The sequence below is a fragment of the Wolffia australiana genome, chromosome 9 (genome assembly GCF_029677425.1).
Source record: "Wolffia australiana isolate 7733 chromosome 9, ASM2967742v1".
Lineage (NCBI taxonomy): Eukaryota > Viridiplantae > Streptophyta > Magnoliopsida > Alismatales > Araceae > Wolffia > Wolffia australiana.
Genome location: NC_135843.1, coordinates 11,327,141 through 11,350,329, shown reverse-complemented (window position 1 = coordinate 11,350,329; position 23,189 = coordinate 11,327,141). Strand labels below are relative to the sequence as shown.

Below are 23,189 nucleotides of genomic sequence, written 5' to 3'. Positions count from 1 at the left end.
GAACGTTATTCTTAATAAGACATTTTTTTTTGTTCATTCATAAGTACCAATTTCTGTTAGACAATAATTATATTTGCTTTTGTTAATCAGTTCAGCCGACTTCCCATTCCACGAGAATCTTGGCGTGGGAGATGATCTTCCACCTAAATTTTTTTTCATAATTTAATGTCAAATTTATAGAATTGTAGGTGTCTCTAAATATAAGAAATCTGTAAATTGTTAACTTTAAATTTTCTTGTGCAGATGCGTTCAAACAAATAGAATGTCTAAGAAAACTGATATTTATAGTTTTGGGGTCGTTCTGCTTGATCTCGTTACTGGAAGGCCAGCAATTGATGTGGACAGAACCCACATTACTCAGAGAGCTCAAACAAAACTAGAACAGGGAGATGTATGCAGTATTGTGGACCCAAGAATATAAGGCGAATATGTATCCCCATGACAGGCTGTCCATAACTGATGTTGTTGTGCAACTGAAGGAATTTAAAGTTGTATCCCCACTTTCACATGCTGACTTCTGGTTATTGCACTTAATGTTTAGTTTGGTTTATCGTTTTGGTTAATGAATTAATTGAGCAGGCCTGAGGAAATTAAGCAAATTACATTATAATGCTGATCTAGTGCCTAATGAAATTGTCTTCTAAATTTTTGAAATTATGCCACCTTAGGAAGCAAACACATACAAATTTCATGACGTTTTTAACAGGAATTATTGATACACATCTATGTCGATAAAACCATTCACATTAAAAGCAACATCATAAACAGCGGTTTGAAATGTTTTGACAAATCATTACGACCACCTGGATCATACGTCTTCCACCTATATATGTACCTTCCATTTTCATCCTCATCATCGGTATCATTGGGGGTTAACATGTCACCCTCGGAATCATCATACTCACTATGATATCCAGCAACAAATGTTTGTTGTTGGACATGTTCGTTTCTAAGTCTGTGGCCATCTACCAATTCCTCATCCCATTCGTCACTCGAATATTCGTCGGGGGCACTTAAGTACACTTCACTTTCCTCCTCTTCCCTACCTATATCATATTCAGAGTCATCATCGCTATCGTAATCAGAACCAAACACCTTACACTCGTCATCAGCCCTGTATAAGAGATAGATGGAAAACAGTAATTGATCATGCGTGCAAAATACTTAAATTACCAAGGAGATATTACATTCTTCTACGACAAACAGATATCTGAAATTACATTGGAAATAATAAAAAATAAAATATTTAAGTACAAAGGGAAAAATAAAGATAATAAAAACTTACATTACTTAAAGCCAAGCGTCCACCGTCAAAGAATAGAAGAACGCCTAAAAACTCAAAAAAACAAAAGGATGTTCGCATTGAGCCGAGGAGTTAAGTCAATTAGAATTCCAAAACGTATGGGTTAAAAAGGAATTTTGCATCAAGGTAGATATGTACAAAGATAGAGAGCTACGTAGCTAGACAAAAAGACTGTAGATATGTACATTGATAGGTAAGAAATCATGTAGAAAAAACACATTAATAAACTGACATAAAGAATGAGATATACAGTCCACAGATATCCTCTGCGGTTTAAAAAAACCAGCAGGTCACCACACGAGGAAACAGTCCACAGATAGAAAGATGGTTATATCTAACAAATTATAAGATCATTTAAAATCCACCTATCCCAACTAAAGATCATTTAAAATCGACCTATCACAGAATGAACACGCGGATGAATGACTCAAACCATTCAATGTTAATCCATCGTCATTAAATTTTCATAAAATTTCAGCAACATGGGCCAAAAATTGCCGTCAATAACAAGAAATAGACAGTAGGATAGCTTCTACAGCCCAGGCAATGAATGTTTAAGGCAATTTTCAAAAGCCAGTACTGTCAATCGACGCGCGATAAGATACATTCTTAGAAAATATACATGAAAAATCTGAGAAAAAACGAGGAGATGAACGATGACTCAGCAAATGAATATGTAGATGAATTAGTCGAACCATTCAATGCTTACTCATCATCATTAAATTTGCAAAACATTTCAGCAATATGGGCCAGAAATTAGCGGTGATAAAAAAAATAGCCAAGAGAATTTTAGGACAATTTTCACATGCAAGAACTGTCGACCGACACGCAGCAGGATACATTCGTCGAAAATAAACATGAAAAATCCGAGAAAAAACTAGGAGATGACCCATGATTAAGTGAATGAACACGCGGAAGAATGACTCAAACCATTCAATGCTAATCCATCGTCATTAAATTTTCATTAGATTTCACCAATTTGGCCCACAAATTAGCGGCGATATCAAGAAATAGACGGTAGGATAGCTTCAAACTCTGTTGAATAGATGTTCGCTCTGGTTTTATACGACTTTCCTCAGATCTATATCACCTTGAGAAATTTAACATTACAGAGTTTGTGTTAAAAAAAATCAATGTTACATAGGTATATCTTAGACCTCTAATTAGCAGATCAGTGGGCCTGAATGGCTACAAAAAGTGTTTTAGTTGAAGTGGCCTCTGATACGAACCTAGGTGTTCTATTCGAGAGAGAAAGGAAGAAGAGAAAACTGGCTCAATGTATTTGGGAATAGGAATATGCAGGTGGAATGTGCATAAAACGGTAAGACTAAAATGTATTTCCTCAAACTAAATGCCCTATAGATCGCCCAAGTGACGCAGCAAAAAGGAACGATCTGCCTGATTAGAACCTTAGTAGGGACATAGAACCAAGAACCCTACCTCGTGGAACGCCCGTAGACAAGAAGAAGCTCGCAACGAGCTCTCCTCTCCTCTCCAACGAAGCTCACGTAAAATGGAAGCCCCTTCTCCCCGACGCCCTTTCTTCCTCCTTCTCCACCGTCTCCTTCTCCTTCACCACCCTTCTGCGCTCTCTCCCCGGTGACTCACTCCCAGGTGACTAATCGTTCCTATTTCTCACTTTCTTCAAATCGCGTTATGACGTGGACTCCACGTGTCTGCCAGGTGGATTCCGCTTACGTGGACGCCGCCAGAATTCCACCTGGCAGCCACGTCGAGTCCACGTCACGCCCGGGCTGCGGCGGCGGACCAAATGGGCGTTTCGGGCTGTGACGCGGCGAAAAAAAAAGATAGGGCTGTAACTCGAATTTTCGGAAAACTTTAGGCTGAACCGTGATATTAACCCTTAATAGAACATATTCATTATATTGCACGTGTGATGCGTATAATGAAGTCTATGAATACATGATCGGACTATGTGAATTATGATGAGATCGTAATACGGAGATCACTAGTCTTTAAGCATGTGTTCTAAATATTCCTATTCAAAGGATACGCGAGAAGGACATCGAAGTATCCGGATAGAATAGCACTATCTAGCCTCACTCATATGATGAGTATGGTCGGTCCTGTAGCCATTAGTGTGGCGACACTAAGGATATATAGTGGGTGCTCTTTAGTGGAAAGAGTTCAGTGAATTGATCCGTACGAATCCCTGAATGGTATTATACCGAACTATCAATCAGGTTGATTCACGTCACGGTTGTGTAAGCGGTCCTTAAACCTGAGACACCAAAGACGTCTTGTGGACGGACGGTTGTACTTTGGCTATGGCCAACGAGTCTCTAATCATGAGATTCTAAACGGTCTTAGTTCGGGTGCATCAAGAAGTACACAAAGGCGATTGAGTAGTCAAGATGGGATCGTCCACCCTCGGTATAAGAGGTGACAGCTCAAGGAAGACGATGCAACGAAGTCCTTGGCCAAGGCCGTGAAATATCAGAGAAGAGTTCTCCGATGATTTCCGAATGCATCAGTACTAACTCGGACGATCGATTAGGGTTTGACAGTTGACCATACCCTAAGTCGTCCAAGGAGCGTCAAGTGGATGAGGGATTATGCATACACGGTAACCGATGACAAACATGTTCCATGAGTGAGTCGATACACACTCCTTTGTATCTTCTAGGACACGAGGTGTAGCTTGGCACACCCCACATGTCGGAGTCTCGAACTATCGATTGGGTTAAATCGATCCGACATTAATTAATCTACTTGATGATATAGTTAATTAATTTGGAACGTCAATAAAGGTTATTGGGCCGTTGGAGTCATTAACTAGACTGATACATGGGCCTAGAGGGTCACACGCAAATGGTCTTTTGGACGTTGGAAGATATACTCAAGTTTTGGGGGTTTTTATAAAAACTACCCACTTAGTATAAATAGGGGAACGCCCTGAACGAAATTCACCCAGTCCAAAATTGTTCAGGGGCCTTTCCCCTGCTTCTCCACTCTCCCCACACCCCCTCTCCATCCCTGATGTGATCAGGATGACGTAACGACGCCGACGGAGAAAGAACGTGGCTCATCAACGAGAAGGAGGAGATCCGACGCGCCGAGGATCGCGTGGATACGTCTAGAGGCTGCACACTTGAGCAGCTCGACTCGTCTTGCTCCGGGATCGAAGAAATTACGAAGGAGATTCGTGCAAGGTACGCCGTTTCAATGTTTTTGTTGATGTCGTTCGATTCACAAAGAGTCTTCCGCTGCGCATCGTTTAGTTCTGTTCATCCATCTCAAGGCCTATAGAACCCAACAATGAGTTCATTCAGTAGGCTTGTTGGACAGACGACGGTCAGTCATTTGCTCAGTCTAATTTCGTCATCGGTCATCATTTGGACTGGATGACTCGATGGAATGATTTCCCCCCTCCGTCCTCACTCATATGTCCTATATGACGAATGACTGATGATGGAAAGATGACGATCTGTCATCTGTTCTATCCAATTTCGTTGATGTTCGGAGAGATGGATGACTGATGGCAAAAATGACACAACATATGACGAGGATAACTGATGATGTTTAGGATGACAGAAATGTGATGGTCATCCTTCTGTACCTCTCTCTTGCTCTCAAATACCGTCTCTCTCCATCTATCTCTCACTTAATCTACCTCTCCACAATCGCTCTATCTTGTTTTCTTTCTGCGTCTCACTTGCTCTCTTGTTTGCTCTCTCTCTCTCTCTCTACCTCTTTGAATCTCTTTCTGTGGTTCTCTCTCTTCTTGCTCGCTCTCTTTCTCTCTCTCTCTCTCTCTACCTCCCCTTATTCTCTTTATTGTTGTCTCTCTCTCCCCATAATGCTCTCTTTCTCATTCTCGCTCTCTGGCTCATTCCACACACTATTTTTTCACATTCTCTTTCCTCACTCTTTCTTTCTACCTCTCTCTTGTGCTCTCTCTCAATGTCTCTCTTTCTCTCTCTCCTTCTCTGCCCCTCTATTGCTTGCTCCATCCTCTCTTTGCATGCTTAGTCTATTTCGTCATTTGTTTGGTTGCCTTCCATTCCATTTTTTCACTACAGATGATCGAGGGAACATGACTGATGACGGAGTTGCGACAATGACGAGAAGGAATACTTGGACAAAATGAAATGTTATGGACAGATGACTGAACGGAAGCCCTTCAGTCCCGTTCCGTCCTGAAAGCACTATTTGTCCACCGTCCAACAAGCCTACCGTTCACCTTATCATCTCGTAACTATTATCGTTATCCATACTGAAACCGTTATATGTTATGGTTATCGGACGCGTTTTGGGTTTTTCTGAATAATGGATTCGGATACTGTTATTGGTACCCTACGAGTGAGGGAAGAAAGAAAGAAGAGAAGAGAGGAGAGAGAGAACGGAGAGAGAAGAGAGAAAGGAGAGAAAGGAGAGAGAGGACGAGAGAGAGGAGAGAAAAGAGATGAGAGAGAAAGGAGAGAGGGGACGAGAGAGAAAGGAGAGAGAAGAGAGAGGAAAGAAGAGAGAAAATAGAGAGAAAGGTGAGAAAAGAGAGAACGGAAAGAGGAGAGAAAGGTGAGAAAAGAGAGAGCAAAGAGAAAGGACAGAAAGGAGAGAGAAGAGAGAAAGGAGAGAGAATGGAGAGAGAAAGAGCGAGAAGAGAGAAAAGAGAGAGAAAGGTGAGAAAAGAGAGAACGGAAAGAAGACAGAGAGGAGAGAGAAGAGAGAGAGGAGAGAGGAAGGTGAGAAAAGAGAGAACGGAAAGAAGAGAGAAAGGAGAGAGAAAGGACCGAGAAGAGAGAAGGAGATAGAAAGGAGCGAGAAGAGAGAAAGGAGTTAGAAAGGAGAGAGAAGAGAGAAAGGAGCGAGAAAGAGAGAAAGGAAAGAAGAAAAAAGAGAGAGAGAGAGGAGAGATAAAAGTGAACGACGAAAGAGAGGGACTGCGTGTAGACCGAGAGAGCGAGAAGAGAGAGAAAGCGAGGGAAGAAAGAGCGAGCGGAGAGAGCAACCAAGAGAAGAAACAAGGAGAGGAGAGAGAAAGCGAGAGAAGAAAGAAGAGAGAGAAATAAGAGAGAAAAAGAAGAGAGAGAAAGAGAGAGATTTCACGCGGAGCTCATTCTCTCTCTAGGGAATGAAGGAAAAGGGGGAAGAAGAAGGATCGAAGAGGAGACGACGGATCTTAAAACTTACCTCTTGTCCCCTCTTCCTCTTCCTCTTCCTCTTCCTCTCCCTCGCCGCTGCTCAACCTTCTCCCGGCCCGCCACGTGTCCTCCCCCTCCATCGCTTCGGCGCCATCGGCGATGCCATCCACGACGACACCCAGGCGAGAATTCTAGAGAGAGAGATGCCTACCTAGTAAGATCGATACATGGGTTGGCACATCGCATCTGTTTAGATATGATGTGCTACATAGAAAGATAGATTCATGGGTTGGCACATCGTATCTGTCTATATAGAGAGATGGATACATGGGCACATCGTATCTATCTATATAGAGAGATGGATACATGGGCACGTCGTACATATCTATATAGAGAGATGGATACATGGGCACATCGTATCTATCTATATAGAGAGATGGATACATGGGCACATCGTATCTGTCTATATAGAGAGATAGATACACGGGCACACCGTATCTGTCTATATAGAGAGATAGATACACGGGCCTATCGTATCTGTCTGTATAGATAGATGGATACATGGGCACGTCGTATCGGTCTATATAGAGAGATGGATACATGGGCACATCGTATCTGTCTATACAGACAGATGGATACATGGGCACATCCTATCTATTTATATCGAGAGATGGATCCATGGGCACATCGTATCTATATACAGAGATGGCTACATAGAAAGATGTATACATGGGCACATCGTATCTATCTATATGGAGAGATGGATCCATGGGCACATCGTGTCTATATACAGAGATGGCTACATAGAAAGATGTATACACGGGCACATCGTATTAATGTAGATATCATGTGCTACATAGAAAGATAGATACAGGGGTACGCCGTATCTTTGCAGATAAGATGCGATATATAACATAGAAAGATAGATACATGTGCGCATCATACCTACGTAGGTACGGTGTGCGACATAGAAATATTGATACATGGTCGCATTGTATCTGTGTATACATGATGTGCGACATAGAAAGATACACATGCATATTGTATCTGTACATATACGATGTGTTACATTGAAAGATAGATACATGGGTACATCGTATCTACGTAGATAAATGGCTACATAGAAAGATAGATACATGGGCACATCACATCTTCGTAGAGAGATGGCTACATAGAAAGATAGATACATGGATACATCGTATCTACGTAGAGAGATGGCTACATAGAAAGATAGATACATGGGCACATCATATCTATGTATAGAGATATTTATTGATCCAAATATAGATAGATAGATAGATATATAGATTGGGCGATTTATAGGAGAAGAGAGAGAGAGAGAGATACAAAATACCCAATTATAGATAGAAAGAAAAATAGGTTGAAAGATAGGTCTGATACACAGATATGGATGGATATATCAAGGGACGGGTAGAAGAAACACAGATATGTAAACAGAATGACGTCCACAGAAATATGTATCAAAATATTGATTGATCCATTTACAGATTGATATATACTTGAACATGTTTAGGAGATAATTGGATCGCCAAAATATGGCTAGATTTTTAAAAAGAAGGATAGATTCCTAGAAGGATGGCTATATAGATAGATAAACAGGTCAGGAAATAACTGGATAGCTAAACAGATGGCTAGATTTTTAAAAATAAATAAAGAAAAATCCCTAGACAAGGGGAGTTGGAGGTTCTGAAGGAAACTGGATTTTACCGATGAGAACTAAGTGAAGCGTAATAGAAACTTTGGTTGATATGGTTTATGAAGTGAATGAATTATTGAAGAGAGTTTATGCCCGCGAATTTATGAGCAGAAGTGACGGAGCGGATACATAGATGTATAGTTTCATAGATAAATTAACAGGTCAGGAGATAGGTGGATAGCTAAAAAGATGGCTAGATTTCTAAAAAGAAAGAAAGAAAGATCCCTAGACAGATGGATGTATAGATTGATGCATAGATGTAGAAAGAGAGTACCTTGAAAATGAAATCTTTGTGTGGTTTTCAGGCATTTCTTCGGGGGTGGAAGGAGGTCTGTTCTTCCCCAATTCCAGCAATTCTCAAGGTCCCATCTAAGAAGACTTTCCTGGTGGGGCAGGTCGATTTCTCGGGGCCGTGCGCCTCCAACCCCACTCTCTTGGTAACTATTTATCATCATACTTATAGAAAACCTTAATCAAAATAGAGAGATAATGAATAATCTTAATTTCCAAATTTGGGAAGATTCTGGGGACTATTGCCGCGCCCGAGGATCCTGGCCTCTGGGACGGCCGAGATCGTCAGAAGTGGCTGTATTTTAACAAGGTGGATGGCTTGATCGTGAGAGGGAGTGGCACTGTCGATGGCAAGGGTGAGAGATGGTGGGCTCAATCCTGCAAGATCGACAAGACAAAAGTAAGAACTTTGCCCATGAATTGTTCAACCAACTTTCACAAAGTTCCAAAAAATTTATGGGTTTTGATTTGATTTTCTTGGGCAGCCTTGCACATCCGCGCCCACGGTCAGCTAAGATCTCACCTTTTTAACTTCATTTTTCCTGATGGTTTGTTTTCAAGGTTTTTTATGAAACGGGTTTTTGAATGGGTGATGATGCAGGCGATTACCTTTAATAAGTGCAGGAATCTGAGAATCCGTAATCTGTTAGTGATGAACAGTCAAAAGATGCACTTGGCCATCAAGAACTGCTCCGGAGTGAAGGTGTCTGGGCTTCGAGTAACTGCATCCTCTGATAGCCCAAACACAGATGGCATCCATATTAGTTCTTCAGTTGACGTTGATGTCAAGAGAGCCGACATTAGAACAGGTCTCCTAATCTCCCCCTTATTTCTGGGATTTATTATTATGATCATTTAGCTCAAAAGTATAATACCATGCTTTGTTCCTTATTTATTCTTCAGGGGATGACTGCGTCTCCATTGTATCCGAAACGTCGATGGTGAATATCAGGGATGTCAGTTGTGGACCTGGTCATGGAATAAGGTTGGTTTTTAAATTTTAATGCGTTCCCCAACCTTGTAGGGGTATTTTTGTCATTTTTTAACTATAAGGGGGCCACTTTAGTATTTGGCGTTTAGGATAGTTTCCCCGCTTCTATGGAGGACAGCAAAGAAGGGGTATTTTAGTCAACCCCTCCCTTCTCGAGATTGATCATCTCACCCTTACTCCGATCAGGGTTAGACACCCATCAAAATGTCATCAATCCTCATTGACATTGATGATGAGGTTCAGGGTTTACATTGAAGTTGATTGATATATTCTTTTCAAGAATGTATCACAGAAGACACAAGATCGAGGCCGTCAGTTAGACGCATGAGGGAATAAGTTCACCCCTGTGGAAAGCCTTTCAATGAAGCTTTTGCGGGGAAAGGAAGGGGCAATCCTATTTTAAGTAAAGTCGTCAGAAGCTGGTCGGAACCTGTACAAGCTTCGTCGCCATTTTACCAAGAATCCAATGTCAACTTGCCTTATTTGGAAATCTTTTTTCAAGATCGAACTTACGCAAGATGCACTAACGTTGACTGGGTACCTGTCATTGATGTTGGCACTAACATTGACTGGGTGCCTGTAATCCTGGTCCAGCTCCCGCTACCGCAAATGGGAATTTGTTAGAGTCCTGATGAGATAACCGATTCTTGAAACTGTAGGGTATTTATAACCCTACAATTTCAAGAAAAGAGCAGCGTTTTGTTTCCATTCCCTCCCTTCGGAACCTTCTCTTTCTGTAGGCCTTGCTGAAGTACTTATCAGTGCCTAGATGGTTGACGTTGATGCCACCATCCATATCACATCAATGTGATATGAGAAAGATATAAATAAGCGGAATCAAGAGGGAATTGGATACTTTTGTCATTTTCAAAATTCAGTTGCAAGTCACAACTGGGAGGCTAGGAGCAGGGGGGGAGAGATCCACTCCAGATCTCCGATTATCATTCTCATTCATCGTTCCATCTTCGCTCCATTCACCTCTACTTGTTCTTGATACAATCTAGTGGATTGCATTGGACACCTCTCCTTGACATTGACAAAGATGAGTACTCCTGGACTGTTGATGGTCACGTTGAGGGCTATTTTACATTAATGTTGACAGCCATTGACGTTGGCACTGCCATCAACAACTCGTCAACCAGCCATCTACGTTGCCATCAACATCCGATGTCGACATCCCATCACCCTTCTCACCCGATAAGACCTCGTGTTTCTTATTGAAATTTCCACCAAAAATTCAATGCAGATGATAAACGTTTTGATCTTATTTTTTGGCTTACTGGGCTTATCTTCCTCTTCAGCATTGGCAGCCTCGGAGAAGGAGGGTCATGGTCAAATGTGAGCAGTATAAGAGCAAGTAGGGTTAACTTTACTAATACGACGAACGGGTTTCGAATAAAAACATGGCAGGTGGGTTCTCATGTAATGGATATATTCTCCAATACTTACCTGAGGGCTTGAACTCTTATGCACAATGAGTTAATAAAAACAGGGAGGAACGGGTTTTGTCCGTGGAATTTCTTTCCAGAATGCCATCATGAGGAACGTTTCCAATCCCATAATCATTGACCAATACTACTGCGATTCTTCAAAACCGTGCCCCAACGAGGTAATCATCATCATGTTGTTTAATGGAGGATAAATTATAAATATTCTTTGATTCCTTTCTTGATCTGGAGAATGCAGACTTCTGCAGTGAAGATAGAGCATATCACCTTCAAGAACATTGGAGGAACTTCTAGAAGAAAAATTGCCATAAAATTTGCTTGCAGCGATACTGTTCCATGTGAGAAAATTCTCTTGAAGAATATCCAGCTATCTTTGATCTCAGGAGTCAGTGCAACTTCATATAATTGGAAGGCTCATGTATCATGCTCTGGCCCGGTGGATCCTCCAATCTGCAGAATGCCGTCTCATGGCCTTGAATCTATATGGTTTTTCTTGAGGGAGGCGCTTTGGTCTGTCTTGTATTGGATTGTCTCAAATTCTGAGTTTTCATTCGGGAAACTCAAATTACTTCTCCCAATTCCTTACATTGTTGAAATTCAAATTCCATGAATCGCATTTTCTAATGCAATGAAAAACTTTTCAGTTCAGAGATTTTTTGTTTGATGTTCTGCAAGTGATAGTTCCGCCAATCAATTCCTCAATTCTAATCGCAGCGATCTAGAATTCCCTAAAAACAGTCCATAAGTCGGATATTGCCAGCACCAATAGAAATTATCAAAGAGACTTCGAATTACAAATCAACTCAGAGGCGCAAACGATACCGAGAACCGCTGTCGGATAGTGTCTGCACTAGTTGACATCACCAGAAAAGCATGGAATAGTGCTGACACCGACCGAAATCATCATAAAAGGCTGGAATTTTTATATTTTTGAAAGAAAAAAGCCTAGAATTATAAATTAACTCAACAGCGTAAACAGTGCAATTGAATGTTTATCAAGAATCGCGCACAGATGCCATCGAATTGAGTCCGCCGCTGTCCGTTTTGATACCACGAGTCAAAATCCAGGGAAGGTCAGACGTCAAATTGAAGTATCGATCCAAAAACAGACGTACCTTCTAGCGTTTCAATCGAGATCTACGAGCGAAAATCCCCAAACAGATCAAAATTCACAGCCAACTTGAAGTTTTCAGAGAATTTCCTAAGCGAAACCAACTCCAATCGATCGCCCGGACGAACTCCGCCATAAAATCTCTCCACAATTCCGGAAGAAATCAAACAAATTCAAAATATATCCAATGGACATTTAAATAAATACCAAGAATAAGAGAATAAGAGTATTTTCGAGAAATGTCAAAACTGACCAATCGTTACCCGTCGCACAATCCTTCATGCGTAGCGATACCTATCAAGAGTTCTTATTTCTGATATAATCACCCCCGCTTTCTGCTTAGTCCACGCCCAACGATGACGTGTCCGCGAATTAGGCCGCCAAGTAAGACAGACACGTGAGCGACCTAAAAGGAATAGAGGACGAGAGAGAAGAGAATATCAACATCTTTTGCCACTTGATATAACTACCCCGTTGGGCGCGCCGTTTCTCTTATCGTGGGGGCTCTGGCGTTCACTAGAACGGGGGAGGAGAATAACTTTAACGTGGGAATAACAAGATTCACACGCGCGCCTCGCCGCACGTGCCACCGCGGCCTCTCCTCTATAAATACCTCTCCACCCCCACTCTACCCTCGAATCGTATTCGAAGCGAGGAAGCGTGGGAACTATGAACCCCTCCTTCTCTCTCTAGCTCTTTCTCTCTCTAGCCCTTTCTCTCTCTAATTCTTTCTCTCTCTAGCTCTTTCTCTCTGTAGTACCTTTTCTCTCTCTAGGTTCTACTATTCTCTCTCATCGGTGTCCCCACTGTCTCTATCTGTATTCTCTCTAGAATTGATATTAAAGGAGGCCGCCCAATTTTCGCTTTCTCTCTCTAGACTGGGAGAGGGCGGGTAATCTCTCTCTAAGCTTGCGCCAACCACTAGGGGTCGTTGCGGTTGATCGGGACAATCTCAGGTTGGCAATTGGCGAGACGGTGATTTGCTGCGGTATGTCGAACGGATCTATGGTTAATTTGCGCAGCGTGAAAGTAGAGGAACAGATCTACTGGAGGTGAGTCGAAATTCGTGGGGTTTTGTTCAGTTTATCGTTTCTCTTGCAAGTTTTTGTCTTAATTTTGATTCGTAGATGGCGTTAGGGCTGTAATCGATGCGTTGGGACTGTGGCGGATCTGGAAATCATGCCGATTTAAAATCAATGTTGCATGTGTGGGGATTGTCTTCGTTTTCTGTCAATCGTTAAGGGATTGATAGAGCTAGCTGTTGGTTTGGTGGCAGATCGGTCGGGGTTTTCTCTGTTCATTGCATGCTCTGGCTATATCGGTTGCCTTGCCGGGCCAGGCCTGTGGATTAGCGCTGGAAGGGATTTGGGCAATGTGTGTGCGTTGCTCGTGAACTGATTTCCGGCCTCATGATGAATTGTCCGCGCGACCTGACTGGAAAGAATTAGATTTACTTGTTTCTGGTCAGCTGATCGGTGTGGCAGCTCTAAAAAACATAGATTTAGTGGGTATTACATGATGACAGTGGAAAGATGACATCGAATTGGCCGCCTGGGTAAGCATTAACCTATTTCGCTAAATGAAGATTTAACTGTGGTATGAATTGGGACTTGTAATCTTCGTAGTTCTTTGCCTAGGCTTTGTTATTTCCCCGATGCAATATCATCAAATATATTAAGCTCATGAGATTTTAGTTGTTCCTCTGATTGTTTGGGTACCATTCGGGGAATGGCGGCTTCTTATTATAACTTTTCAGTTACGACCTTAAAAGATGACAGCGAACGGATTTCTGTTTGAAAAAAAACACTTGAACGGATGACGATTCTTCAAGATTTTATTTTCTATGTGCACTGATGAGTTTTTTTTCTTTTTTGTGTTTTTGCTTCCGTCAATTGAATTCTCCACCGAATGGAGCCTCTGCAACTCAAGTTTCTGACAAGAACATCTCTTTTTTTCAGTTTCTCCTTTTTTAGTTTAATTTCCCTTAATCAGAAATGGTTTTTCTTTCGTCCGCTGAATTCTATTCAGTGTGAACTTGACCGAATGTTAGCTCCTGAACCTATAAAAAAGGTACCACCTAGACTTTGGATTCCCTTCGTGTCAGTTTAATTTCCCAGAAATTATTTCAAAAAAAAAAAATCCCAGAAATAAAGACAGGATCTGGTTTCTCTCCTTATCCCTTTTTTCTGTTTTCTAATCCAATATTGCTTTTTTGAATCTGGTTTCTCTCCTTGTGCCTGCTTCATCTCATTATTGACTCTAACCTTTTGTAGGACTTTTGGAGGGTATAAAAGAGACCGATAGATTAGCATTCGCATATGATATGGGAAATCGCGGAAGGCCATTTTTAGATCTGAACGAGCCTCCTTCTGAAGTGGAGATCGAAGAGGTGGTCTGTATTCTCCCCCAAAACTCTCTTCCTGAATCAGATTCCAGCGGCTGCGGCCTGATCAATCAAGCATCAGGCACAACTTGGGCACCCAACAGCCGTTCTTTTTCCCATGCCACTTCAGCCTCTGGATTCCAACCCTTTGTCAGACAGAAGAAGCAACCTTTGGCTGCTGAAAGAGAAGAAGGAGAATGGTCTGATGTGGAGGACGGAGCAAATCATGAAGAGGAATCAAGTAACACTGAATCTGATCAAGGAAAAGGAGATAATTCTTCAAAGGAGCCCACTAAGACTGTGGATAACGCTTGCAGCAACGTTTCTTCTGGGCAAGAGGGATCCACTTCTGACAGCAATTCGAAAGGATTGGAGGACACCCCATCGGAAGAGAAACCGAAGGTTTTGAAAGGCGTCGAGGCGAACCACGCCATAAGAATGGTGAATAACTTTGGGAAACGGCCTAAGCCGGATGAGCACAAGGAGGCAATGTTAGGGAAGAGGCGGAACAGGCAGACTGTGTTCCTCAACATAGATGAAGTCAAGCAGGCGGGACCCATCAAATGTTCTACTCCGAAACGACAGCCATCTTTTTCTTCCTCATCTCTCTCTGTTCGTGCCGTGAAGGAGAGTGTCCGGCCAATTCAGCCTGCCAATAAGGAGAATAGGATAGTAGATGTGCAGAATGGCGAGGGAAGTTTATCCTCGTCAACAAATGACCAACTGGCTGAATCTAACGGGGATAAATCTCGGCCAATGGTGCAATCTTCGGGCAGACAAGGGCTTTGGAAGCAGCCGTCAGAGTCTAGGCCTTCGAGAAATGCGACTGTTTCGTTGCCCAAACAAAACTCTGTTGGGATACTCGGTGGTGATTCAAAGGCCAGCAACAGGAAGAATCCTCCTTCAAAAAAGCTCTTGGCTAGTACTTCATCTTATCAAGATACTTCTGTGGAGCGTCTTCTACGGGAGGTTACCAGTGATAAATTCTGGCATCATCCAGGTGTAGTTTATCTCCTTCCTCTAATTTTGCCTGCACACGGTTTTTCTTAATTCTTTTACCATTTGTTTGCTTTTTCTTTCCAAAATCTCGCCTAGGATATTTATAGCGTTTATGAACCTTTTTCATTAATAAATGATTTAAGTATTCGAAATCGTCAGCCTAGGTTTTTAATTTTTCCTAAAAACTCTCTGGGGATTTTTCTAACCATGTATTCGCTTTCATTATTTCGGTGGATTTTAATAAATTCCTGGAAAATAGATCAAAGATCTTGCGAACTCAGTCTTAAACCTAATCTTGCAAAGGCTTTTCTCAATGGCAGAATATGCAGAAAGTGTGTAATTGAGTTTCTTTTCATGCTTTTTGAAGACTTTGATACACAATTATTATTATTTTTTAATTGATACATAATTTTTATGATGTAATCCTTGTGAACATTTTTTCTTCGGTGTTTCTCATCTATTTGATCTACTTGATGAATTCAGAGGACACTGATCTTCAATGTGTGCCTGGGCGGTTCGAGTCCTCTGAAGAGTATGTTCGGGTTTTTGAACCTTTGCTTTTTGAGGAGTGCCGTGCCCAGCTTTACAGTACTTGGGAGGAATTATCAGAAACTTCTTCCAGGGATGCCCATCTGATGGTCCGCGTGAAATCTGTGGAACGAAGAGAAAGAGGTAGCAGTTATCTTCAGATTCACCTTAGTTAACGAGTAACCAAAGTCCAATTGAAACAAAATCTTTTGGAGGAATCATTGAAATAATATCAATTCAAATGCTATTTCTCAGATTCATGGACCAAATTCGATTCAGTGGGATCGTTCTTTTGTTTTTTATTCAGTTGAATCTTTCACTCAAATTTTTATTCGCTCACTAAATTAGAATATTCAACAAATAATTAAATAGAAAGGGCCTTATTTGGATTCTTTATTTGCTTTACATTTTATGTATCTACACTTTTATCAAGTGAATAATCACTGGCGGCATAAGATTTTTCCAAACGATACGGAATTTGATGTAAATTTCAAACGATTCATGGCACGTTGAGAAGAATGAGCTGATGCTCTACTGCTGGATTTCGTGCCCTGTATGCTTAATTTGCCCTTTACTCATGATTTTCCTCGCGTAAAAACATTTCACCAATCTTTCAGTAGGGTAACACTTGTCTTTCCTAAAACATGCTTAGATTTCTTCGTTTAATTTTGACCATTTTGGTATCAATAGATGCACATACAAGATCGTTTTTTTGGAGCAAAATAAATATATTAGTATCCTTGCGAATATATTTACTTTTCATCCTAGTGGCTGACTGACATTAATGAAATATTTTCTAAAAAGTGACAAAGGATAGTGTATTTTATGCTAATGAAATCATTTTTATTTCCTCAGTGCTCAAAGACCATCGTTTATCAGAATGACAGGGGACCTCTTCCCTCGCATTGTTTTATATTATGTTTTTTACTTTGTAATTTTTTCCAAAAAAATCCATGACCACGGGAAACAGGTTCAAATATTACTGACCTTCTATCTTAATCTTTAACAGGATGGTATGATGTAATTGTGCTTCCGGCGGGCGAGTTCAAGTGGAACTTCAAGGAGGGTGACGTGGCAGTTCTCTCACAGCGGAAGCCCACCGCAGGTCTGTGCCTTGGAAAAAACAAAATTTTATAATCTGCAACTGAACTGCAAAAAAAGGGGAATTAAATTAATGGGCCGTCAAACTTATGTTGTGAGAGCAGTCAGGTCGAGGAAGGGCGGGAACAGTGGCGGGAGTGAGGAAGAGGCCAAGGCAGAGGCGAGCAGCCGGGCAGTGGGTACCGTTCGGCGGCACTCCCCCATTGACATACGTGAGCCCCCTGGAGCAATCTTGCACTTTTATGTGGGTGATGCGTATGATTCTAGCGGGTAATTTTCTAGCCTATTAAATCCCCCGTTTTTTCTCAATAAGTTTTTTCCCCTTTCTGGGATTTATGATTTTGTTTCTTCAAAGATTGAGAGAGAAAACGAAATGACGTTTTGGATTGCAGGCAGGTGGGGGAGGACCATGTTCTGAGGAAGTTTGTTCCAAAGACAGTCTGGTACCTGACGGTTCTTGGCTCCCTTGCCACCACCCAGCGTGAATACATCGCTCTCCATGCTTTCCGTCATCTCCATTCGCAGGTACCTATACCCACATAATCCTCGTCATTTCTTCATCATCGTCAACCTCATCATTTCCACCATCCTCAGGATCACTATCATCCTCGTGATCGTACATACTTAGCATCATTAACATGATAATCATCTGTGGAATCCTGATCGTTGATCATGTTGAAGCACAACATCATGCTTAAAGATGATATGTAGCGTCCCTGCTATCAGCTATAACTTTTAGCATGGTTGGTAAGTGCTTGAATCCAACAGATCATGATCACGATGATGAAGATCATCATCAACATCATTATCATCTTCAGCTTTGGCATCATCATCATCTTCATAAGCTGCAGCTGCAGTTTTTCCTCTGTATTACTGCCATCATCATCATAATCCACAGAATCATCATTAGTATGAGCATCATCGCGTAGACAATGGGAAGATGAACGGTGGTGGGGGTCTCTTTTGGTGTGGCAGATGCAGACGGCAATTCTGAAGCCAAGCCCGGAGCAGTTCCCCAAGTACGAGGCGCAGCCGCCGGGGATGCCCGAGTGCTTCACCCCCAACTTTGCAGACCACCTACGCCGCACCTTTAACGGACCGCAGCTGGCTGCAATCCAGTGGGCGGCCATGCACACGGCGGCGGGCACCTCGGGTGGCGTCAGCAATGGCGGCAAGAAGCCGGACCCGTGGCCGTTCACCCTGGTCCAAGGCCCACCCGGCACGGGCAAGACCCACACAGTCTGGGGCATGCTCAACGTGATCCACCTGGTGCAGTACCAACATTACTATGCAGGCCTGCTCAAGAAGCTCGCCCCGGAAAGCTGCAAGCCTGGACCTGGCCCGACCGAAGGTGCTGGCCCAGCCGCTGGCTCCATTGACGAGGTCCTGCAGAGCATGGACCAGAGCCTGCTCCGCACCCTCCCCAAGCTCTGCCCCAAGCCGCGCATGCTCGTATGTGCCCCCTCCAACGCTGCTACGGACGAGCTCCTGTCCCGCGTCCTGGACCGCGGATTCATTGACGGGGAGATGAAGGTGTACCGCCCGGACGTGGCCCGTGTGGGGGTCGACTCCCAGACCCGCGCCGCGCAGGCCGTGTCCGTGGAGCGCCGCACGGAGCAGCTGCTCGACAAGCGCCGGGAGGAGGTGGTCGGGTGGATGGCCCAGCTCCGCGCCAGCGAGCTCCAGTGGGCCCAGAAAATCTCCCTACTCCAGAAGGAGCTCCTCGCTGTGGCAGCCGTCGGCCGAGCCCAGGGCGCCGTTGGCGTCGACCCGGACCTCCTCTCGGCCCGCGACCACAGCCGCGACCTCCTCCTCCAGCAGCTTGCCGCCGCCGTCGAAGCCCGTGACAAGGTCCTCGTCGAGCTCTCCCGCCTCCTCATCGTGGAGGCCCGCTTCCGCCCCGGCCCGGGCTTCAACCTCGATGAGGCCCGCGCCCGGCTCGAGGCCAGCTTCGCCAGCGAGGCTGAGATCGTTTTCACCACCGTCTCCAGCAGTGGCCGCAAGCTCTTCTCCCGCATCGCCCACGGCTTCGACATGGTGGTCATCGATGAGGCGGCCCAGGCCAGTGAGGTAGCCATCCTTCCGCCGCTCTCCCTTGGCGCCGCCCGCTGCGTCCTCGTCGGCGACCCCCAGCAGCTCCCTGCCACCGTCATCAGCCGCGCGGCCGGCACCCTCCTCTACAGCCGCAGCCTCCTCGAACGGTTCCAGCAGGCCGGCTGCCCCACTCTCCTCCTCACAGTGCAATACCGCATGCACCCGCAGATCCGTGAGTTCCCCTCTCGCTACTTCTACCAGGGCCGCCTCGCCGACAGTGACAGTGTGGCCAGGATGGGGGAGGAAGAGTGGCTGCCCCGCGTCAAGGATGACCCCATGCTGAGGCCGTACGTCTTCTTCGATGTGGCGCATGGCCGGGAGACGCACCGGGGCGGGTCCGTGTCATTTCAGAATGTGCAGGAGGCTCACTTCTGCAGGAGGCTGTATGAGAGGGTGACTGCGGCGGCGACGGCGGCGGGCCGGGGGAGGGTGACGGTGGGGGTGATCACGCCGTATAAGCTGCAGCTCAAGTGCATTCAGAGGGAGTTTGACCAGGTGGTGGCATCGGAGCAGCAGGGGAAGGAGGTGTACATTAACACAGTGGATGCGTTCCAGGGGCAGGAGAGGGATGTCATCATCATGTCCTGTGTCCGTGCATCCCGCCATGGTGTTGGGTTCGTTGCAGACGTCAGACGCATGAATGTCGCTCTCACGCGCGCGCGCCGAGCCCTCTGGGTAACAAGTTCAACTCTCCATTTCTGTCTTGTTTATATATCTGTCTCTCTCTCTCTATCCTCCCTATTGCTCTCTAGTTTTCTCTATGCTCTCTCTATGTTTACCTATGTCGGTTGGTCTCTATTAGTCTCTCTCTGTACCTACTTGTCTCCGTCAATTGTTCTCTCTATATCATCTCTCAATATCTCTCTACATTTTTATCTCTTTTGTCTACTTATCATACCATTGTTTCTTTACCTTACGATGCATTTCTCATTATCTCTCCTTATATCTATCTATGGATTTTAATCTCTCTAGATTTCGGTCTTCATCTATCGCTTTAACTCGATCACTCCGTCTCTTTCTCTTTCTCGTTCACCCTTCCCCATCTCTCTTTATTATCGTTCTATTGCCCTACCATCCTGTCTCTCTCTCTCTCCCCCCACTTTTCTTTTTCTCCATCTTTCTCATATCTTTATCCCTTTCCGGCTCTTTGTCTCTACCTCTTTACTCCCCCCAAATTGCTCATTATATCTCCATCTGTTTATCTTCCTATATATATCTCTCTCTTTCTTTATCATATCTTTATCCTTTTCTGGCACTCAGTCTATATTTATCTTTCTATATCCCTCTAGCCCTCCATTTTCATGCAGCAATCCCTCTCTCTCTATCCACTTCTCTGTGTCTATCTTTATACTCTGTTCATTCTCTCCCTAGGCATATACATACATTTATAAACCCTTAAGTTTCTCTGTCCTGTGAGATCTAATGGGGTGCGGCTGCAGGTGGTGGGCAACGCAAGCGCGCTGATGCAGTCAGAGGACTGGGCGGCGCTGATCGCAGACGCCAAGGCCAGAAAGTGCTTCATGGACGTCGACAGCATCCCCAAAGACTTCCTCCTCCCGGCCAAGCCCTTCTCCCCAGCCCGTCCTCTCCGTCCTGTGCCTGGCCACCGCCATCGCCACGTCGATGCCCCCTAAACTAACGGTGACCACAATCCTCCCTCCCTGGCAGCCGCTCCCGACTGCGGCGTCTGAGCTGGTGGCATTGCACCTTCGTCCTGCGGCGGAGGATGTCAGCGCCAGTGGCCACATGGCTGCACCGGCTAGCGCGGCGACGGGCGGCCAAAATATCAAAGGCATCTGGCCAATGGCGCGGCGGCAGCTGTCGTCGCTCTAGTGTAGTTCATCGTCAGCCCAAGCTGTTCCTCCGGGGACATCAGACGGAACGATACAGAGAAGATTAGGGTGGACCAGGAGAGCAATCATCTTCTTTCTCTACTGGACTGCTGCAACACAAGAAACAGGTGTGGTTTGCTCTTCCGTATCTTTCAATTTTTTTTTTAATTTTTGCCTCTATTTTTTTGTCTTTATTTCTCAAAATATTTGAAGCTGTTGGCATATATGCTGCACTGTTTATCAGTTTTAGTGATTTTTCTGTTGATCTTTTCTTGGTATCATTCATTGTCCAACTATCGAAAATAATTGATATGGTAGTGTTGTTTTTCGAGGACCTGTGTTTTATGGAAATAATTATTCGGGTACTTGGTTTTCGTATTATATTGAGATGACATTCTTTAATTATTTGATTTGTTGCTTTTCACGTATTCCATGTGTATTCACATGTGTTAGAAAATATTTGCAGTGGATTTGGGGCAAAAGTAATATTTGCGAGGCCTCAACAATGGTTAACAATCCAACAGGATTTGGAGCGTCTATGCTTACAAAAACCATCAAAAGGAAATTTCTATTTAACTGTTCGTCCCATAATGTATGATCTGTCTGTTTTCTGTTTTCTGGTTCATTAATGACGTAGATGGAACGAAACTGGATGGCCGTCTGTTCAGTTGTCCATTGATCACATTCGATTTCGTCCCGAGCAACATCCGTCCAATATCGTCATCGTCAACATTCTGTCATTGCACGGAGAAAGAGAGCGAGAGAGAGAGAGAGAGAGAGAGAGAGAGAGAGAGAGAGAGAGAGAGAGAGAGAGAGAGAGAGAGAGAGAGAGAGAGAGAGAGAGAGAGAGAGAGAGAGAGAGAGAGAGAGAGAGAGAGAGAGAGAGAGGGAGAGAGAGAGAGGGAGAGAGAGAGAGAGAGAGAGAGAGAGAGAGAGAGAGAGAGAGAGAGAGAGAGGGAGAGAGAGAGAGAGAGAGAGAGGGAGAGAGAGAGAGAGAGAGGGAGAGAGAGAGAGAGAGCGAGCGAGTGAGCGCGCGAGGGGAGGGGAGGGGAGGAGAGGAGGGGGGGAGGGGAGGGGCGGGGAGGGGAGGGGAGGGGAGGGGAGGGGGAGAGAGGAGAGAGGAGAGAGGGAGAGGAGAGGAGAGGGAGAGGGAGAGGAGAGGAGAGGAGAGGAGAGAGAGGAGAGGGAGAGGAGAGGAGAGAGGGAGAGGGGAGAGGGAGAGGGGGAGAGAGAGAGAGGGAGAGAGAGAGGGAGGGGGAGAGAGAGGAGAGAGAGAGAGGAGAGAGAGAGAGGAGGGAGGAGAGAGAGAGAGAGAGAGGAGAGAGAGAGGGAGAGAGGAGAGAGAGGAGGGAGGAGAGAGAGGGAGAGAGAGAGAGAGAGAGAGAGAGAGAGAGAGAGAGAGAGAGAGAGAGAGAGAGAGAGAGAGAGAGAGAGAGAGAGAGAGAGAGAGAGAGAGAGAGTTGACTTCAACAATCATTGCCTTCAGTCAACAATATTCTGATTGATGGCAATCATGATCAACAACAATTGACCCCTTGTCCGCATCCTCAATAGTTGTAGGCCTTGTCGTCAACAGTTGTCGTCAATGGTAATCATCCTTGCCGACAACATTCGGCTGCCCCCATCGTCAAGGATAGCTGTACTCATCATCAAAAAATAGTTGTAGTTGCCCTTGTTGACAATCATTGTCCTCGTTAACAATAAATGTGGCCCTCATCTATGATGGCTGTCTTGATTGACATCTTCATTGTTGTCGGTCATCATTATTGTAAATGTCAGTCGGCATTTTCGTTTATATCAATCATGGTTCTAAATAATGATAGTAGTTTTCCTTGTCAACATCCGTCGTCCTCGTCAACGACTGTCATGGTCCTTGTCAACAACAGTCATCGTCCTCCTTGATGATTCATCTATCAATGATGCTAGTTCTCAATGATGCTTCCATTGTTGTGCGTTATAGTCGTAAGATGTGTTAATTGCAGAGTATATTAATATATATTTCAATATATCAAATACAATATACAGTATATATGTTACTATATAAATCCAACTGAAACTTGTTGTCAAAAATGTCCCCACATTGCTGTCCTATTGTCATCCATTTTCCTTCATCATTCCTCCTCATTTCCGCCATCAGTCATCCATCATCCTTATGACAGAAATGATTGTGTTCAGTCATTTCTCCATCAGTCTGGACAATGACAGATGACGGCTTCAAACGGAACAGATGACAATCCATCATCCGTCCAACAAGCCTAGTGTGTGGTGTGTCATTATTTCATGGTT

The 23,189-nt window shown here is 44.1% G+C and overlaps 2 protein-coding genes and 1 long non-coding RNA gene across 4 annotated transcripts; 2 read left to right on the top strand and 1 right to left on the bottom strand.

Moving 5' to 3' along the window:
- Nucleotides 1–5,502: 5,502 nt before the first annotated feature.
- LOC144707527 (uncharacterized) lies at nucleotides 5,503–12,152 on the bottom strand. The gene is made up of 3 exons (XR_013582483.1): nucleotides 11,971–12,152; nucleotides 8,400–8,794; nucleotides 5,503–6,599 (listed from the first exon to the last, which is right to left on the bottom strand). It is a non-coding gene; the product is annotated as an uncharacterized LOC144707527 (long non-coding RNA).
- On the top strand, nucleotides 6,399–11,519 carry LOC144707526 (putative polygalacturonase At1g80170). The gene is made up of 9 exons (XM_078580669.1): nucleotides 6,399–6,590; nucleotides 8,431–8,562; nucleotides 8,646–8,816; nucleotides 8,902–8,922; nucleotides 9,018–9,225; nucleotides 9,320–9,401; nucleotides 10,709–10,817; nucleotides 10,900–11,016; nucleotides 11,094–11,519. Exons 1-9 carry the CDS (start codon nucleotides 6,399–6,401, stop codon nucleotides 11,463–11,465), a joined length of 1,404 nt encoding a protein of 467 aa, XP_078436795.1. The 3' UTR covers nucleotides 11,466–11,519.
- A 440-nt stretch (nucleotides 12,153–12,592) lies between the features above and the next one.
- On the top strand, nucleotides 12,593–21,595 carry LOC144707525 (uncharacterized). 2 transcript variants are annotated; one of them, XM_078580667.1, is made up of 10 exons: nucleotides 12,593–13,018; nucleotides 13,243–13,521; nucleotides 14,240–15,349; nucleotides 15,832–16,020; nucleotides 16,886–16,981; nucleotides 17,082–17,247; nucleotides 17,370–17,502; nucleotides 17,953–19,746; nucleotides 20,511–21,031; nucleotides 21,370–21,595. In XM_078580667.1, exons 3-9 carry the CDS (start codon nucleotides 14,290–14,292, stop codon nucleotides 20,703–20,705), a joined length of 3,633 nt encoding a protein of 1,210 aa, XP_078436793.1. In that variant the 5' UTR covers nucleotides 12,593–13,018; nucleotides 13,243–13,521; nucleotides 14,240–14,289; the 3' UTR covers nucleotides 20,706–21,031; nucleotides 21,370–21,595. The 2 variants fall into 2 exon arrangements, with proteins under 2 accessions (XP_078436793.1, XP_078436794.1); XM_078580668.1 differs by lacking the exon at nucleotides 13,243–13,521.
- Nucleotides 21,596–23,189: the final 1,594 nt, after the last annotated feature.

Excerpts from the sequence above, each read along its gene's own strand:
- LOC144707526 (XM_078580669.1), top strand. The coding sequence starts at position 6,399 with ATGAAGGAAAAGGGGGAAGAAGAAGGATCGAAGAGGAGACGACGGATC. Across the intron at positions 6,591-8,430 it reads CCATCCACGACGACACCCAG|GCATTTCTTCGGGGGTGGAA; the intron begins GCGAGAATTCTA and ends TGTGGTTTTCAG. Across the intron at positions 8,817-8,901 it reads GCAAGATCGACAAGACAAAA|CCTTGCACATCCGCGCCCAC; the intron begins GTAAGAACTTTG and ends TTTCTTGGGCAG.
- LOC144707525 (XM_078580668.1), top strand. The coding sequence starts at position 14,290 with ATGGGAAATCGCGGAAGGCCATTTTTAGATCTGAACGAGCCTCCTTCT. Across the intron at positions 15,350-15,831 it reads TAAATTCTGGCATCATCCAG|AGGACACTGATCTTCAATGT; the intron begins GTGTAGTTTATC and ends TGATGAATTCAG. Across the intron at positions 17,503-17,952 it reads TCCGTCATCTCCATTCGCAG|ATGCAGACGGCAATTCTGAA; the intron begins GTACCTATACCC and ends TTGGTGTGGCAG.